Below are 20,025 nucleotides of genomic sequence, written 5' to 3' on the forward strand. Positions count from 1 at the left end.
TTTTAATGTCAAATTTTGTAACATTTGCATTGTTTTATTTTTGTAATATCCATTATTTTCTCATCCAGTTTTTTTGAGGAGGCACTGCCTCCCTTGCCTCCTCGCAAGGAAACGCCCCTGATATATATATATATAATTTATAAAGAAAGCAATATTTTCTCAGACAACGCACACCTTTCCTGTAGATTTGACTCCTTTCCAGATGCAGAAATAACATATGATCCACACTACAATGAGACACAGAAGAATCTCCCAGTTGATCTTACCAATCTCCTCAATACCTCCAGACAGAGCCAGCACTCTGCGCCTGTACAATGGGACAAGAGCAAAACCGTAAGCCTCTTTTATTTTAATAAAAATGAGGAGTTTTATTTAACATTTAGAGTCTTTATATAACATTTATCCTATTTCTAATATTCTTAGAAAACTCATTATCAATTTGTATTTATTTACTCCCAGAACTCAGTAGCTGCAGGTGTTGAATTAATCAGTGTTGTCCGGTTGAGGGTCAGATTGCTTGAAGCAAGATTTACACAGTCATCTGTGTAAAAGAATTTTTTTGTTTGTTTGTTTAATATAATATTTACTTATTAAACACATAACAATGGAATATATATATATATATATATATAACAATGGAATATATATATATATATATATATATATATATTTATATTTATATATATATATATATATATATATATATATATATATATATATACGCACACACTTTTTATACATATATAACTTTTCTTTTTTTAACACATAACAATGTAATGTTTATTTATTTTGCACATTATTACCTGTATTCCAGGTGTTGTCACAGCTGGCCCACGGCAGTTGGGAGCTGAAAGAGAAAAGGAGGTAGAAAAGTGCCCAGGCCAGAATGATTATGTAATAGATGCAGCCATACAGAAGAATCAGTTGTCCTGCATAGCCAATACCTGACAAAAGCAAACAAAAACACTGACTAGTAGAGAATGAACACTCGAATTAAAAGGTGATTTATCAGCACTTGTTGACCCAGGACAAATGCAAATTTGAGAGAGCCAAAAATTATCTATAGAAATAGTTTGAATTTTGGCAAAAGCAATGTTTGCATTAAAAAAAAAAAAGTGTCATTAATTTAAAAAAAAAATCTTTTTAATTCTTTATAAAGCATTATGCATTCATAAAAAATTAAGATTTATTTATTAATTAATTTTACAACTCTCACCCTCAGCCAGTGGACATAGGCGATGCCAACATGTAATGCCCCCTTCCTGTGTGTACTGTCCCATAGCTGTCTCTAGCAGGAACAGAGGTACCCCACAGGTAACCACAAACACCAGGTAGGGTATTAGAAATGCTCCTGAGAACACACAAGTACAATAATACATTATCTAAAGGGGACATTAAGTGCATTTTTCCTGTCTGGCCTGTCGCGGTCGAAGAGGCTGCCCTCTCCCTGTATGTTGCCGCTGTTATGCGTGTCTGGTATATCCTTCATGTCCTGCTTTATCTGTCCTGTCCTGCCGTATCCAGCCCTGCCTTGCCGATTGCCGGTCAGTTTTCCCCCTATGTAGTTTGTTTTGTTTTATTGTATTACTAATAAAAAAAAGCCCAATGTTCCCTGCATCTGAGTTCTCACCTCATCCCTTCACCAGCACCTGACATGAACCACTATTTAATAATCATGTTTAATATCAAAATGATTTTGATATTTCTTAATTTCATGAATATTGGGCTATACCACATATGCATAACTTCAGTGGGATTCTTGTTACACAAATCAGAGTTGAATAGTACAAGAGATATTCCTGGTGGGCCGGAGGTGTTCAGTTTTTATTTCTTCATCATTTAATACTATTTATTTTTATTAATTTTTATATTTATTTACAATTTTTTAATTTTATTATTTTTTTCCTGAAAACAAATTTTGTATAAAATTTGTAATTTAAGATTTTTTAACAAAAGGGGCTGGTTTTGAAAGGAACTTGTCACATATCTGTCTGTTTTGCACTATGTTCTGTTAGTCACGTCTTTGTTAGTTCTCTTTTGTGTTTATGATTGGTTTTCCCCTGTACTCCTGATCATTTTCATTAAAAGTCTGTTTATTGGATTCTCCTTCGTCATGCGCTTTGTCTACCAACATGAACCGTGACAGAAGAACTGACCAAAATGAGATGATCCTGGCTGAGGATCGACTGTGGGGACTGAGGCAGAGTGGTCTTCCTTTGGAGAGGTATGTGGAGGAGTTTCTCGAGCTCTCCCATCTGGTGAGCTGGCCTGACGCCTCTCTCATTGTGTGTTTTCGTATGGGTCTGAATGAGGATACTATTCGTTTTAGCGGACCTGCTTGTTATTTCTCTCTAGTTGAGTCGATTAATCTTATTCTCTATTTAAATGGTTCAAATTTTAAAGTTGAAGAAGTTAAAACAGAGAAGTATTTTCCTCATCTAGCCATATCGGAAACACACATGGCCTCACCAGCTCACCCCAAGCTGGTTCCCTCCACATACCGCTCCAATGGATCCGTCCATTTCTGTCCTCAGTCCTCAGGCCCTTGATCAAGATGGCCGCCACCACGCCTGAGCCCTCGGTCAAGATGGCAGCCGCCACGTCTGAGCCCTCGGTCAAGATGGCTGCTGCCACGCCTGAGCCCTCGGTCAAGATTTCCACCACCACTCCTGAGCCCTCTACTGTGATAGCCACCACACTTGTGCCCTTAGGCATTTTGGTGGAGTATGAGGGGATGTCCTGGAACCTAGAGATGGTACCAGCCCCTTGGTCCACTCCAAAGTCTTCTCCAGCCTCTGAATCCACTCCAGTGTCTTCTCCAGCCCCTGAATCTGCTCCAGTGTCTTCTCCAGCCCCTGAGTTTGCTCCAGTGTCTTCTCCAGCCCCTGAATCTGCTCCAGTGTCTGCTTCAGCCCGTGACCAGAGTCCAATAATGGCTTCAGCCTGTGACCAGAGTCCAGTGATGGCTTCAGCCCGTGACCAGAGTCCAGTGATGGCTTCAGCCCGTGACCAGAGTCCAGTGATGGCTTCAGCCCGTGACCAGAGTCCAATAATGGCTTCAGCCCATGACCAGAGTCCAGTGATACCTGCCCACCACCTCCAGGGTGCCCGCCCCCCCTCCCTGGTTTGACTCTCTCTGGCATGAGGTCATGCCTTCCGGGAGGGGGGAGTAATGTAACATGTCTGTCTGTTTTGCACTATGTTCTGTTAGTCACATGTCTTCCTTTGTTTAGTTTTCCCGCCATTATTTAGTTGTCATGGTTTCTAATTTGATTAGTGTCCTCATTTCAGGTGTGTCTTGTTAGTTTCTCCCTTTGTTTGCCTTGTATATGTGTTTTCCCTTAGTTACTGTCGGTCCTCGTTTGTGTTTATGGGTGGTTTTCCCCTGTACTCCTGTTCATTTTCATTAAAGTCTTTTTATTGGATTCTTCTTCGTCCTGCGCTTTGTCTACCAACATGAACCATGACTGAACTATTGGTAACACTGCTTTACTATTTTTAGAAGCATAAATTACTTGTTTTATGCTTCTATTTAACTTGCTGTTCATTTTATAAAATTGTCAGAAATTCAATGATGAACAGGGAGCAGACATTAAAAAAACATTCAAAGAAAAAAAAAGTCTCAGATTATGCATGTAACCATGGTTCCCTGAGAAGGGAAATGAGACACTGTGTCCGAAGACACTTTGGGGAACGCCTCTAGCATGATGGTGTCTGAAGCATGTGATTCAAATGCGACAATGTTATTGGCCGGCGACAGCCCATGACGTACAAGAGTACAAGAGTACAAGAGGTCACCTGTAATACACGTCAACAACTTCTTTGTCTGAAGGAGATGTCACCAGGTATGCCTGAAGCATGGCAGCGAGACGCAGTGTCTCGTTCCCCTTCTCAGGGTACCATGGTTACATGCGTACCTGAGACATTCCCTTTCGAATGGGAACTCACACTGCATCCGAAGACACTTTGGGGAACAAGTACCCACTCCGCCATGCTGAGGGAATAACTGCCTGAATGGCAATGAAAAGCAAAAAAGAAGGTTCAATGGACTAGATGCCGGAGACCAATCCCTTACTCAGGTCACATACAGGGCTGTCAGTGACACTATTCCCTAAGGCCACAACCTAGGCCCATTCCCTAAGCAAGGAAGAAACCTTACCCCAGGGCAGAGCTCAAGGTCTGGGAATACAGACCTTGAGGGAACACAAGCAAAGAGAAATGAGAGTTCCCTCGCCTTGTCACTATACTAAGGGGATCTGGTTTAACCCCTGAGAACCCCAGGGGAGCTGAAAGGACATGCTCAACCCTGCCTGACTCGAAGTCAGCATCTCTGAGCCAAATAAAAATAGAGCCCGAGATGGGTCAAAAGACAGTTTACCAAGGTGGCCTAAAGAGGGCCAACACTTGATGTCACCATCCAACTGGAGCTTCAGCATTATGACAGTTTATCAGGGCGGCCTCCTGGAGGGCCGAACTCTTAATGACACTGCCTAACCATAGCTCAGGTGAGAGGAGACCTCAGAGAACAACTCACAAGATTGAGGGGAGGCCTGCCAAACTGAAAAGAAAAGCCTGGAGAAAAGTCAATCGAGGTAGCCTCCCAGAGGGCCGAACCCTTGATGTCACTGTTTAACTGAAGCACAGATGAGGGGAGGCCTCAGCAGAATGACTCTCTATAGCCTCACAGAAGGCTGAACACTTGATATCACTGTCTGACTTAAGCAGAAGCCTCAGCCGACATGCTCAACTTCATAGACAACTTACCATGGCAGCCAACAGGAGGCCGAACACTTGACATCACTGTCTACCTGGGGCTTACATGAGCGGAGGCCTCAGCAGAAAGACCCTCTATAGTGAGAGAAGGCCAAACACACTCAATTTCAAAGACAGCTTACCAAGGCGGCCTCCAGAAAGCAGAACATTTGATGTTACTGTCTGACTTGAGCCCAGACAAGCAGAGGCCTCAGCCGACATGCTTAACCTTCATAGACAACTTACCAAGATGGCCAAAGAAGGCCGAACACTTGACATCACTGTCTAACTGGGGCTACATGAGCGGAGGCCACAGCAGAAAGACCCTCTATAGACCGTTTACCAAGGCGGCCTCACAGAAGGCTGAAAACTTGATTTCGCTGTCTGACTTGAGCCCAGATGTAAAGAGGCCTCAACAGAACAGCTCTCAATAGTGAAAGGAGGCCAATCATACTCAACCCCACAAGACAGTCTACCAAGGCGGCCACACAGATGTCCGAACACTTGATGTCACTGTCTAACTCAAGCTCAGGTTAGCGGAGGCCTCAGCAGAACGACTCTCTGAATGAGAGTAGGCCAACCATACTCAACCTCAAAGATAGTTTATCAAGGGGGCCTCACAGAGGGCCTAACGCTTGATGTCGCTGTCTGACTTGAGCCCAGATGAGCAGAGGCCTCAGCAGAACAGCTTTCTATAGTGAGAGGAGGCCAACCGGTTCAAAATATAAACAGTTTATCAAGGCAGCCATTCTCACCAAGGGCTGAACACTAATTTTACTGTCTTACTGGACATAAAAACAGTTTACCAAGGCAGCCTCACAGGGGGGCTAAACACTTGATGTCACTGCCTAGCTGGAACTCAAGTGAGAGGAGGCCTCACCAGAATGATTCTTGGAAGCCAGCCAAACTCAACCAAAAGACAGTTATCAAGGCGGCCACACAGAAGGCCGAACACTTGATGTCACTGTTTAACTGGAGATCAGGTGAGCAGTGGCCTAAGTAAAACGACTCTCTAAAATGAGAGGAGACCAAACACACTCAATCTAAAAGACAACCTTTCAAGGTGGGGGGCTCAGATGTCACATTACACATTACATAAAATCACATTAAACCCCAATAAACCCAAAGTAATGAATTCTACACATCTGGGAATTTAATTTATTCGTTGGCGCACTACGTTGGAGCTCTTTGTAATTTTGACGCCACAATGAGTACTCACAGATCCAGGGAAAACACGATTCCAGGAAATCGATACCAATCCCAAACCAGGAAGCACAAAGAAGAGCACAGCAGCAAACTTGATCCATCCAGCGATGATGATGAACTTGTCCAGACGAACTCCTCCATCCACGAATGAATCCCAATTTGTCACAGCAATACACACCAGCTTTGATCTCTCCTTCTGATCACTCAGTCTTCAGAGCACGTTTCTCAATCACTTTTGATCACTTTTCAGTTCAGTCCGCTTCTCAAAAGTAAAGTCAAATCCCTTACCGAACTCAATCTTCCGGATACTCAGTTCTTACAGTCCTTTAACTGTTAAAATCGTTAAGCTCAGTCAGAAAATAAACTTCTTCAAAGTTTACAGCACACCATGTGTGAACAAGTGTCTCTGTCTCTTCCAATAGAGTTTATCTTTTTTACTTATCCTCACTCAACTCTCTACTGACAACACCAGACTGTTTTTTTTACTATCCTCCTCACCCGTCCCTTGAACTCGAGGGGTCACTGGGGCTGCGTTCCACTCCACTTTTAGACACACACTCGCAAACTTCCCTAAGCACTTCCCCTCGGGGGAATCCCTGCCGCAATTTTGAAGTGCGTTCCAATTGGTGAAGTGGACGAGGGAAGTTTGTGTGGACAGACCCTCGCTCCCTCAATTTTGACCAAGGGAGCAAGTCTACTTCATTTGTACACTTCAGGCAGCTCCATATACCACAATGCAACCTGATTGTGACGTCACTGCATATCGTGTTTAATTTACCACACCACAAACAACTCTATGATATATATATATATTTTTTTTTTAAATATCTAAATCAACCTAAACACACATATATACATATAGAATGCTGCATTAAACAGTTTCATAAGGAAAAAAAAAATTAAATAATAAATCAACTCCATAGCAGATTCCAAGTAATCAAGGGCTTAGGACATTAGGACACGAGTTCCGCCAGTAGTGGGCACTCGTGCAACATAAGCCATGACGTACATCCGAGTCAATGAGACTAAGGGAAGTTAGTGAAAGAAGGGCATAATAAAACGAACTGGAATGCAGCCCATGAGAACACCACATTGGTTAAACAGATTTCCAATCAAATAAAATAAAAATACATTTTCTGTAATTTTCCCTTACATTTCAACAGCATTAAAAGTTTGTACACTAACCAGATATTAATTACTTTGAAAATAACTTAAAATAACACCTTCAAAAAAATAAAAAAATAAATCAAAATAAAATAATGTTTGCGATTCCAAATGTGAATCCACATTCCAATATTCAAATATACTTGCTCATATAAGCAAATAACTTTTATAAAACTCTTCTTTTCAATACAAAATTAAAAGCCAATAAATACCTTTCATAAAAAAAAAAATAAAACCTTAAATTTAGAAGGGCTCTACATAAGTCTAAAACATTATTTTTATGAACTGTAAAATGGTTAATAATTGGTTAATCATACCTCCTCCATTCTTGTAACAGAGATAGGGAAACCTCCACACATTACCCAGTCCAACCACATTCCCTGCCACAGCCAGAAGAAACTCTGCTTTACTGCCCCAGTACCCTCTCTCTTCTATTTGTTCTTCTAATCTGTTCATTTCTTCACCAGATCTGACTGATTCCGCTGTCATGCTGTAGAGAAGTCAGTGTGTGAGAATTTATAATTTATTATGATGGTTGGGTGAGCCTCAGGTAAAATATATAATGCAAAGTAATTCATTTTGAGAACATTTAAATATGTAAAACTTTCCATTTGTTCAGTCAGCAGCTGCTACTAAGTTTTAACAGTTTTACCGAGTTGTAAAACTACTGACGATAACAGCAGTGACACATTCTTAGAAAAGATAAATTCAGATAACGTTAATACACCTCAAAACCCACATCACTGATCAGAGTAAATCAACACATTTTTAAATCTGAAACACATGTGTGAACTAAGTGAAACCTTAAAAGACAAAATGTCTTGAGCACACATAATTCAATCTTTAATATGAAAAATATGCATTTTCATTGTTACAAGCTCTCCCAGTCTAGGGTTGGGAGAGGGTAATTAAATTAAATCAAAAAGGAGAAACATAAATGTGGAGGATTCCCTTCAGTCCTCTCCCCCAGAAATGTGAGTCAACCACTCGATGATGCAAATTAAAGTTATTTATTTTAATTAAACAAAGAAAATGGAAGCAGTCAATCTTCAGGACAGGGTCTAGCCAAAACAACAAACAAATGGGTTACTAACTATTGGGAGGAGAACTAAATGACCTACAGTATACAGGTAAAAGAAAGAAATAAACTACATAAGCTTCTCTCCACTCCCCGAATAACCAAAAACATTGGATAAACGTATTAGAAAAGAAAAAGTGGCACCCTCTCTCTACAGCTTCCCATAACATAACAATAGTTAATATAAGATACCATACCTTTTAATACTGAATCAATGTAAGAAAAAGAAAAATCACTACAACGCTGTTTTGACACTAGAGCACACACAAACCACAAGGTGTGCAAACTAACTGCAATACAAAGGTCAACACATCAATTTTACATTCAATAGCTTGTTTGCAATGATGTGATTCTGATGACACATGAAATTCAGATGGAGGACAGGAAGTGAAAAGCAGAATGGATGAGATGGAGGAAAATCCTTAATGTACTGGTTTAGACACTGTTACAAGTGATGTATATACAGAAAACCACAACATATGTTGTACTTGATCCTTGTGTCATAAAGAGGAGCAATTTTTCTACTGAATTTGAATATTCGCCTCAAGTTTTTCCCTTAAGTATTAGACTTAAGGCGTGATTTCCCTTACCTGTGGGAATGACTTAAATGTGTTGCTAAGTGTTTCACGACAGCAACCCGTTAAGCTTAGTCTTACGACCGGGTGTACGTCCAGCTGGTGCAACCGGCCCAGGGTGCTTTATTTAACTGGGCACGGACTTCTACTCTTCTACTCCAGAAAACAAATTTAAGCATACAAAACTATGGAGGCATACTACTTTTTTGTTAGTGGTTGCATATGCAAGTTGTATTAACTTTTGACAAAGTGGTCACTGCACACACAAGCATTATCCAACTCGGCTCCACCCAACCACAGTGGCAGGATTACAAGTCACTTTTTCAGTAAATTTCTAGCATTTCCTCCCCTGATGAACTACAACTTTTGGTACACGATAAAAGCTCCTTGTGGTTTCTCGGTTTGATCGATTAGAGCAACAATAAACGACGCAAAACATAGGCATTTCATGCTTCCCTATGTAGAAAATCACTTCCTGCCCTCCATCTGCATTTCGCGCCACCCCGTGACATCATGTGCAACCTATTGCAGGAACACACAAGTCTGGCATGTGTCATATGCACAATAACGTTTCAATGACATACATTTTGCAGTTCAGGCACCCTTGTGTGCTGTTGTCAAGGACATGAATAGCTGATTAAATTACAAAGATTAATAAAAACAAATTGAAATAAATAGCAAGGCTGAGCATCTTTTAGTTTGTGTTTCTCTTGACTAAGTCTTCCATCTCTGTAATGAAGGTCTTTTCTTGTGTGTCAGCTTGTTGCTTACAGATAAAAGGGAGGTTTGTGTCAGGACTACACAGGTGATGCCATCGCTGTCAAGACACACAGACACAGAGAATCAACATTAATCTGTTAGTTGATTCACTCTTGGTTAGGTATACAGTTTAGCTTTGGTTAAAAGTTAAACATACATCCCTGCCCTGATGATATCTCAGCGGCATGTTTATCTCTTGATCATGTTTAATCTCACCTGTTTTAGGCTTCCTTTCTCAGTAAACAGTCGGATCAGCGCCCATCCAGGCACCAGCAGAATGGAGGACAGGGCCAGTAACCAGCCTAGTGCGTACGCCCAGTCCGGGTACACATACCAGCGGTTAAAAGTGAGAGGCTTGTACTTCACCATTGAACAGACAAAAGACACCTGAAAATGGACAGAAGAGAAAGAGAAGTTGTGAAGAATGGATGGAAAAGAAAAAGGAGAATGAAATCAGATGAATGTGAGAAATGGCTTTAGCCTATAACTACAGTAAATAATAATGATCTGAGAGATTTGTTGGATTTTTGACAAATATAAAACATGAAGCTCAAAGAGATGAATGAAATGCAGAGACACACACCAGGGACACGAGAGGAGTCAGGTATTTCCAGCACAGCATGAACATGTAATTGGGTCGTGAGTTTGTCATGTCTTCAATGACGTCAAACATTCTCTCAGCCCCTGTGGTGTTAGGGAAGAATTGAGCATAACTGGCTTTTAGGTACTGTCATTGCTGTCTATTGCGGTTTCAGATACTGTTGATATTGTTGTCTCATATCATAAATCATATTTAATTTAAAGTAAAAATTTAATTAATTCATAATTTAGTTTCTTATGATGATTTTCAAAAATGATCAGGGACCCTGACAAGAAAACTTCTGTTTCTCATTTCTTATAGGGTTAGTTCACCCAAAAATGAAAATTCTGTCATTAATTACTCACCCTCACGTCGTTCCACACCTGTAAGACCTTTGTTTATCTTCAGAACACAAATTACTCAGAACACAAAGATATATTTAATGAAATCCGGGAGCTCTCTGACTCCTCAATAAACAGTAATTTAACCACCACTTTCATGGTTCAGAAAAGTACTAAAGACATTGTGAAAATAACAATACTGCCAATACTGAGTCTGCGTTCTTACATAGAACCTGGAACCACTGGATGTAAAAAGCGTAGGAGAATTACACAGAAGAGGAGACATTGTTGAATAAATTTGTTATTTTTGTTCCGTTTTTGCGCACAAAAAGTATACTCGTCGCTTCATAAAATTAATGTTGAACCACTGCAGTCACGTCGACTATTTTAACAGTAGGTGCGTTTACATGGAGCATTGTAATCGGTTTAAAAGTCCAATCTGAATGAAAATGCTCCATATAAACACCTCAATCGGAATAAAAATGCCCAAACCGAATGAAATTGTAATCGGTTTGAGAGAGGTGGGATAAACCTTTCTATAAACTGAACAAAATAAAAAGTCTGCCAAGTAAATGTGTTAAACCGATTACTTTGCGTCTACGTCATCACGTCAAGTGGTCAGGGGTCGTCAGAATGCAAAATGTCGGCGGCAAAATCAAACTGGAGTGAAACTGAAACAACACATTTATTAAATACACTGAAGGAACTCAGTGAATCATTACTACGGACCTTCATCCACACGCTTCTGCTTTACAGAGGAGGGAGGGGTAGTATTGAGATGTTCCTTAGAGATGCACAGCCAACAAACAGGTCAGCTTCCTGTTCCCGTCTTTTCCTCATACCATCCAGCAGTAATATGCTACAAATTTCACGCTGTTGCTTGATTAAGAGCAACACTTTACATAAAAATAGCACGCATAAGAAATAACGGAACTCCATGTTGACAGGAATACACGGCGGCAAACAGGATAAGCTAATGTGCGCATGTCACGAAGTAATTTAGATTGAAAGCGCCGGTACATGTAAACACCATATTGGATTAGATAACGTCACATGTAAACACTCCACCGAATCTTTCAATTGGAATGATTTTAATCGGAATGACAAAAAAGTGTACATGTAAACGTGGCTAGTGTCTTTAGTACCTTTCTGGACCTTGAAAGTGGTGGTTAAATTGCTGTCTATTGAGGAGTCAGAGAGCTCTCGAATTTCATCAAAAATATCTTAATTTGTGTTTCGAAGATGAGCGAAGGTCTTATGGGTGTGGAGCAACATGAGGGTGAGTAATTAATGACAGAATTTTCATTTTTGGGTGAACTAACCCTTTAATGTTAGAATCCTTCAGAAGGCTATGCAGAGTGGCAGTGCTACACACAGCCAGAAACAAGGTTTGACAGATTTTACAACATTTTACACTTAGTTACTGCCGTTTAGAATAATAGTATTTCAATCATGACAACTCTCAGAGTAGCTTTGGCATGTTAATAATTATGGCAATGTTAATGTACTGTATTTGGCCTTGGCGGACTAGATCTGCTACCCAAGCTGCTGCTGCTGTAGAACAAGTATGGACTTGCTACTACCATTAGATATATATATATATATATATATATATATATATGTAAACAATGTTGTGAGCATGTAAGATATGCAGCTACATGCATAAATCCCATAGTACATCTAGGCAGGTGGAGCTGGGGGAGGTGGAGTTTCAGAGGAACTCTGATAATGCACTGAAGGACAACTTACAGCGCATACTGAACCAGACTATTTAAATGTTGACCAAGCAATCTCATTGGCTGCAAAATCAGCAGAGGCCAATCAGCTTGTGCCCTCTGGTAATGGTGAGACAGCTTGCAGATTGCATGTTAAGGATCTATCAGTCAGCGCAATCTATAGTTACATGACTAAACAAAATAAATACACTATATTGCCAAAAGTATTGGGACACCCCTCCAAATCATTGAATTCAGGTTTTCCAATCACTTCCATGGCCACAGGTGTATAAAATCAAGCACCTAGGCATGCAGACTGCTTCTACAAACATTTGTGAAAGAATGGGTCGCTCTTAGGAGCTCAGTGAATTCAAGCGTGGTACCTTGATAGGTTGCCACCTGTGCAATAAGTCCATTCGTGAAAATTTCTCACTACTAAATATTCCACGGTCAACTGTTCATGGTATCCTATCAAAGTGAAAGCAATTGGGAACAACAGCAACTCAGCCATGAAGTGGTAGGCCACGTAAAATCACAGAGTGGGGTCAGCGCATGCTGAGGCGCACAATGCACAGAAGTCACCAACTTTCTGCAATAGCTTAGTCAATAGCTACAGACCTCCAAACTTCATGTGGCCTTCAAATTAGCTCAAGAACAGTGTGTTGAGAGCTTCATGAAATGGGTTTCCATGGCCGAGCAGCTGCATCCAAGCCTTACATCACCAAGTGCAATGCAAAGCATCGGATGCAGTGGTGTAAAGCACGTTGCCACTGGACTCTAGAGCAGTGGAGATGTGTTCTCTGGAGTGACGAATCACGCTTCTCTGTCTGGCAATCCGATGAATGAGTCTGGGTTTGGTGGTTGCCAGAAGAACGGTACTTGCCTGACTGCATTGTGCCAAGTGTAAAGTGTGGTGGAGGGGGGGTTATGGAGTGGGGTTGTTTTTCAGGGGTTGGGCTTGGCCCCTTAGTTCCAGTGAAAGGAACTCTTAATGCTTCAGCATACCAAGACATTTTGGACAATTTCATGCTCCCAACTTTGTGGGAACAGTTTGGGGATGGCCCCTTCCTGTTCCAACATGACTGCACACCAGTGCACAAAGCAAGGTTCATAAAGACATGGATGAGCGAGTTTGGTGTGGAGGAACTTGACTGGCCTGCACAGAGTCCTGACCTCAACCCGATAGAACACCTTTGGGATGAATTAGAGCGGAGACTGCGAGCCAGGCCTTCTAGTCCAACATCAGTGCCTGACCTCACAAATGCGCTTCTAGAAGAATGGTCAAGAATTCCCATGAACACACTCCTAAACCTTGTGGAAAGCCTTCCCAGAAGAGTTGAGGCTGTTATAGCTGCAAAGGGTGGGCCAACTCCATATTAAACCCCAAAGATTAAGAATGGGATGTCATTAAATTTAATGCGCATGTAAAGGCAGGCGTCCCAAAACTTTTGGCAATGTAGTGTATATCTTCTTTTCTCCTTATTACCTCATCGTGACTAGGTAGGCTAAGATTCTGAATACAGAAAGGTGTCATTGTTGGGTCATAAATGTGGGCGGTTCTGCTCAAATGTATTAATCTGGCTGACATCAGAAGGTTATGATAGTATAGAACAAGCTGTTTAAATCGTCTTTTACACTGTTGAGAAGTTCTAAATACTACTACATACTATTTAAAGTATGTCTTCATATTACAGTGCTTTTTTTTTTTTTTTTTTTTTACAACTCTCAGTTTCTGTAGCTTCTGTGCAACTCACCAAAAACCCAACCCATGGCCAAAGACTCAAACACACAGAGGAAAAGTAGACAGGCTCCACTGCAAGCATAGTAGTCAAATAACTGGAATACATACATCCCCCCCTGTAGGTCACAATGCAAAATTACAACTCAAACAGAACAAACGTGTGGAAGTCAACACAATATGCGCTGTATACTGCCTACTATTTTCAAAAGTAGTAGCTTGTAAGAGTATACAGCATACAATGTTAAAGGTATGAAAGTGTGTAGCAAGTTATACAAACACAAACCTCTGTAACCATGATAAGTTGGCTGAAGAAGCAAACAAGACAGAAAAGTAGAAGGAATATTTCTCGACGTCCAGCTTTGCGCAGTACCATAGGGTACAGGTCCATCACTGATGTCATGAAAACTTCCATTGCAACAAACTTTGTGGGATGCAGAACACAAGTGTATTAGAATTGTGAAACACTTTCAAGTGTATTACATGAGGTTTTGTATATTACATCTACTTAACAGCTTCCCAACTTAAGAAGCCTTTAATATCAGTATACCCCTTAAACATGACTCTTGATTAAGAATTTAGGTTTGAGTTTTAGCTTACCTGTGTATCTAGTCCCAGCAAAATAATCATGATAAAGAAACAAACAGCCCACAATTGAGGGAAAGGCATCATAGCTACTGCCTGTGGATAAGCTATGAATGCTAGTCCTGGACCTGAAAAAAGACAGAGAGAGAATCTTTTCTTGAGTTTTTACTGTTCTAAAGCTTTTTAAAAAATCATGAGAATGTTGCAGTACCTGATTCTGCCACCTCCTCAATGGGGACACCCTGCTTTTGAGCCATGAAGCCCAGGACTGAGAAGACAGCAAAGCCAGCTACAACACTGGTGCTGCTGTTCAGAAGGCAAAGCCATAAGCTGTCCCTGATAAGGAAAACATAGATTATATAAGTCCTTGGTATGCAAATCAGTGTGCCTAAATTATATGCTATGTAGAAGAGAGAAGAGGAGGGGGCCAAACACCGAACCCTGAGGTACATCACTGATTAGTTAATGTGACTTAGACACCCCATACCCTGAAGTAAGAATACCTTTGAAAAAGCACTTAAACAAAGGCAGCAGTATACATACAGTATAGTTCAAGAGAATTGTTACGGGTGTAGCAGGAATGGATGCAGAGCAAGAAATTGAAGAAGCTCTGGAGCGCGGAACAGGCATAGGTTTTATTTCCTTAGCTTGCAAATCTAGACGGTGCAGTTTAATATCACAATCTGCTTCTACCTCCACAACTTTAAGTTTCAAGCGTAAATTTTCATTCTCCTGTTGTTTAACTTTAAGTTCTAACTCTTTTAAACGAATGGCTTGCACAGGATCAAGATTCACACGTTCAGTATTTATACCAGAAACAACCTCCTCAGCCACAGCTTTCGCCACAACTACAGGTTGTTCTTCACCTTCAACATCTGGTAAAATACCATTGCGCACAAGCTGTTCAAACAGAATATCCTTAATTACCTGCTTTTTGTCTTTTGGTACCTCTATATTATAGAATTCTGCAATCAAAATTAGATCCTTTTTTCTACACTTATGAAAGACCCCTGTGGTGGGAGAAAGGGTAAATGCCAACAAATCAAACTCCATTTCTTATCACACAAAAAAGCGAAGACAGCAAAAACCAGACATCTAGAGAGAAAAGAGAAATTGTACTCACCGCACAAAGTAGTCACTTAAAAATAAAAACGGCCGGATGAGCCCCCACTTGTTACGAACCTCCCAGGTTGTCTAGGGGTAGGAGGATGTAACAATTGGGGGCTCGTCCGGCCGTTTTTATTTTTAAGCGACTACTTCGTTCGGAAAGAAAAAAGATACTGAAAAAATATCATATTTTTGAATAATACCAAACTAACCTGTAGCAGTTGTTGTTATATTTATTGTAGCTGCCTAATACAGTAAGAGAGGCTGTTCCTAAAGAATAGGAGAAAAAGATCTGAGCTCCTGCTTCCATCCAAACCTAAATGCACAACACATTAGAAGTGAGGACTTGGGAAGGGGTTCAAGAATTGTAAAATTAATGCTAGTTTGATGTCCGCAAAATTTCAATTTTGTTTTGCTACTTTTAACAAGAAAATAACATACTTTTTACTGGATGTAAATGTAATTAAAAATACTATGCAAAAACATTTATTTATACAGTAATATCAACTGATCTAGTCTTTGTATAACAGTCAGGCTTGGGAGGGTTACTTTAAAAATGTATTCCGTTACAGTTACAAATTACTTCATAAAAAAAGTATTCAGTAACGTAATCCAAGTACCACAATATGAAAGTAATGTAATTTGATTTCTTTTGGATTACTTCAAGGACATATATATATATATATATATATATATATAAAGAAAGAAAGAAAGAGAAATTTGGGGGGGATCAACTTTACTATAAATAAATTGCATTTTTAAATTTAATTTTAATTATTTCTTCTCAATTTCTGCAAGTTTTTAAATTTTACACATTCCATACTTTTGAATGGGTCTCAACAATAAAAATATTTTACAAATCTGATAAATTATCTATTGCAATATTATTGTTGTTGTTGTTTAGAGCTTAAAAATATAAAAGTCACATCAGATCATAAACAAACTGAACAAGCTCGGATCAAACATTTCTGTTTATGTTTGTTCTGCTTTAATTTTAATGTTTAGCATTTTGGTTACTTTTAAAACCTAATAAACTAAGCAATCATGTCTCATTTCCACAACTTGGGAACACACAGCCCTGAATATATATATATATATATATATATATATATATAGGGGCTATTCAGACATCTAGTGGCTACAGTATGGTATTACAGATAATTTTTTAGTCCTTTGATAAAGAAAGTGTTTTCGTAGCTGGAAGGCAAAGTTTGCACTGTAAAACCACGTTGTTTGCATTTTCTTCTTTGAAAACATAATAGCAGCGAAATTTCCATGAACTGAAAGCGTTTTTCCCAGCGTGAAGCATCGTTTCAACTAGCAGCAGTGATTCAATCTGCGTCTGAAGAGATTGTAGACGGGTGTTATTTGCGCATGCACCAGCGGGTGGCTCACGTGAGTCATCACTGGCAACAGAACCAGGAAATACTGTATAATCAAGCAGCGCTTAATATGTGTTATTATGTCAAAATAATGATTTATTTAGTTTTAAATGAAACGATTGTAATCCTGATAGTATTCCCCCTTTTTTTCCAAAATGTAACTGTAATCTGATTACTACATTTTTTGACGTAACTGTAACGAATTACAGTTACTGGATTTTTGTATCCTTATTACGTAACGCCGTTACATGTATTCCGTTACTCCCCAACCCTGATAACAGTTATTGAGCCTGATGCCAGAAAAGGGCAGATGGTTGATTACCTGTGGGTCAGCGAGACGAGCCGGTTCAGGGTACAAATAAAACACAACCCCCTGCAGAGCTCCAGGAAGAGTCAACCCACGAATTAGCAACACCAGTAGCATCACATAAGGAAATGTGGCTGTGAAATACACCACCTACAGTACAGGCACAAACAAGAAAGGGTAAAAATTACACGCATTTGAATAATAATAATAAGTTTACTTACAAGTTTAATTTTACTTACAAGTAATTTCAATAAACAGCAAAATACTTTACTGACATTCACTAATAATGAATACAAATATAAATTAATATAAAAACTGTAAATGCAGAAGAATCAAGGACCAAGAATTATTGAATTTTGACATTTTGAGAAATGTTTACTGTGATAAGACAAAATTCTCTTCAATGATATTTTTGCACACCTTGCCTGTAGATTTGATTCCTTTCCAGACACAGAAATAACATATGATCCACACTGCAATGAGACACAGAAGAATCTCCCAGTTGATTTTACCAATCTCCTCAATACCTCCAGATAGAGCCAGCACTCTGTGTCTATAAAATTTAATGAGAGAAAGCAACAATATGGCTTTATAATTTGCTAATAATTTGGAATGTTCTTGCAAGATATGATTTTATTATTATCAATTGTTATCATGGTCAGTTTATTTACTTCCAGAACTCAGTAACTGCAGAGGTTGAATTAATCAGCGTTGTCCAGTTTAGGGTCAGATTCTTTGCAGCGAGATTTACACAATCATCTAAGACAAAGAAGGAGGAGAAGAAGAAAAAACAGTTTGCAAACCCCTGGTTCAGCATATTTAGATACATTTGGCAGATGTTACTTCTTTAGGTGAGTTTTGTTTCAAATTATCACCTGTGTTCCAGGTGTTGTCACAGCTGTCCCATGGCAGTTGGGAGCTGAAAGAAAAGATGAGGTAGAAAAATGCCCAGGCCAGAATGATGATGTAATGCATGCAGCTGTACAGCACTATCAGCTGTCCTGCATAGCCAATACCTGACGAAAGCAAACAGATACTTCACCAGCAATGAAGTTATTGACCCACTGAATTAAGTTATTTTTAAGTAACCAAATTAAGTTTTTTTTTTTTAATGTATAATAGATTGCACATTCAGAGATTTACATAAATTGAAAGCAAAGAAATCAAGTTTAGAAGAAAAAAAAAACAACAAAACAATATTGTTGTATAGAACACAAATAATATGACTGAATAAATCTATCAATTTTCAGTCCAGTGACGAATGCAAAGGCTTGAACAAAATGCAGTGTATTTATTAAATTAAACTCAGGTAATCCAATACTGGCAAACTCAACAAAACAACATACAAGGCACAAACAATACTGGACAAGAAACAGGACAACTGGAGGGACTTATGCTGCATTCACGCCACCGCATAATTACCATAATCTTGAGATGACAACACGTGACGTTATATTCGGAGCTGTTCACGTCCTCGGACTGGGAATTATGCATTTCTATGTCACCACTACCAACACCTAAATGAATCTACAGCGGTCAGGAAGTACAGCGGCCATGTGGTAAACGTGGGAGCTTTCAGAAAACTCCTAGCTTACTGTACAGTAATTATACACAAGGATAACAAACTAAACATGAACAGGTGGGAGTACTTAATCAATAACCACAGTAACAAACAAAGAGTGGGAAAATGAAACAAAGGAAACAACGATAAGCATAATAAAAGTCCTGAAAATGAAATCAAAACACATCAAACAAAGTATAATGACAAAATCGGGCATTCTGTGTTTTCCTTTTTTTTGTCAGTGTACGTTACGTAATCAATATTCTCTTCAAAAGACCTTAATGTTTACTGTGATGGATTTTTAAAATATATTTTCTGTTATGGATAAAAAATAAATTAATTAAAAAAAAACACCAGAAAAAATAAATAAATCCCACAATAAATTCTGCAGTCGGTAAACCTAGCCAGTATGTATTCTGCACATTAACAGTGGTGTGAAGCGAAAATACTCTTTAAACAAAATTGTTTATTTTTTTTTTCTTATTTTTTTTTAACTGGAAACCATGATTTTCAATTAGACCAATATAAAAATGCACTTTAAAGAAATACAGTCAGTGTGCCAAATTTCACCTCTTTTTATAATACAGTTCCAGGGGCTGCCATAGGCTAATAATAATAATAATAATAATAATATTGACTCGATTGGTACATTGCCTCACATTTAGGCTACTTTAGAAAATGTAAGTACTGGTTGTCTGTGCAAATCCCCCTGCTCAAAGAATGCAAATAAAATGATTTAAAAAAAACCATAAAAACTAATTTTTGACTCACCCTCAGCTAGTGGACAGAGGCGATGCCAACATGTAATGCCCCCTTCCTGTGTGTACTGTCCCATAGCCGTCTCTAGCAGGAACAGAGGCACCCCACAGGTAACAACAAACACCAGGTAGGGTATCAAGAATGCCCCTGAGAACACAACAGTACAATAAAACATTATTAAAAAACAACATTATTAGCAAACAACAATTGTGTATTTAGGCTGCCACATACCTCCTCCATTCTTGTAGCAGAGGTAAGGAAACCTCCACACGTTACCCAGACCAATCACAATCCCTGCCACAGCTAAAATAAACTCTGCTTTACTGCCCCAGTTCCCTCTCTCCTCTATTTGTCCTTTGATTCTAGGCATACCGTCACACCGTTCTGACCAGGTCACTCTGATCCTGCTGTCTAGA

At 39.3% G+C, this 20,025-nt stretch overlaps 1 protein-coding gene across 3 annotated transcripts; it reads right to left on the minus strand.

The window, feature by feature from the left end:
* Positions 1–171: 171 nt before the first annotated feature.
* Positions 172–20,025, minus strand: si:ch211-132b12.2 (uncharacterized protein LOC571877 homolog). Of its 3 annotated transcripts, XM_051870600.1 has the most exons (16): positions 19,841–20,025; positions 19,622–19,756; positions 18,165–18,305; positions 17,961–18,048; positions 17,710–17,842; positions 17,305–17,439; positions 15,813–15,916; positions 14,705–14,829; positions 14,509–14,621; positions 14,195–14,332; positions 13,925–14,027; positions 10,118–10,218; positions 9,751–9,921; positions 1,217–1,351; positions 804–847; positions 172–541 (listed from the first exon to the last, which is right to left on the minus strand). In XM_051870600.1, exons 1-14 carry the CDS (start codon positions 19,977–19,979, stop codon positions 1,340–1,342), a joined length of 1,638 nt encoding a protein of 545 aa, XP_051726560.1. In that variant the 5' UTR covers positions 19,980–20,025; the 3' UTR covers positions 172–541; positions 804–847; positions 1,217–1,339. The 3 variants fall into 3 exon arrangements, with proteins under 3 accessions (XP_051726560.1, XP_051726559.1, XP_051726561.1); XM_051870599.1 differs by lacking the exons at positions 172–541; positions 804–847; positions 1,217–1,351 and adding an exon at positions 8,117–9,592; XM_051870601.1 differs by lacking the exons at positions 172–541; positions 804–847; positions 1,217–1,351; positions 10,118–10,218; positions 13,925–14,027 and adding an exon at positions 8,117–9,592.

This window comes from Ctenopharyngodon idella, chromosome 18 (genome assembly GCF_019924925.1).
Source record: "Ctenopharyngodon idella isolate HZGC_01 chromosome 18, HZGC01, whole genome shotgun sequence".
In the NCBI taxonomy this organism is placed as follows: domain Eukaryota; kingdom Metazoa; phylum Chordata; class Actinopteri; order Cypriniformes; family Xenocyprididae; genus Ctenopharyngodon; species Ctenopharyngodon idella.

Bases quoted from the DNA above. Each gene is read 5' to 3' on its own strand.
- si:ch211-132b12.2 (XM_051870599.1), bottom strand. From the start codon at position 19,979: ATGCCTAGAATCAAAGGACAAATAGAGGAGAGAGGGAACTGGGGCAGT. The intron at 14,622-14,704 runs GTACTGCAACAT...GTCTTTTTTCAG, and splicing joins TGAGGAGGTGGCAGAATCAG to GTCCAGGACTAGCATTCATA. The intron at 10,219-13,924 runs GTGAGTTGCACA...CTAACACCACAG, and splicing joins GGCCATGGGTTGGGTTTTTG to GGGCTGAGAGAATGTTTGAC.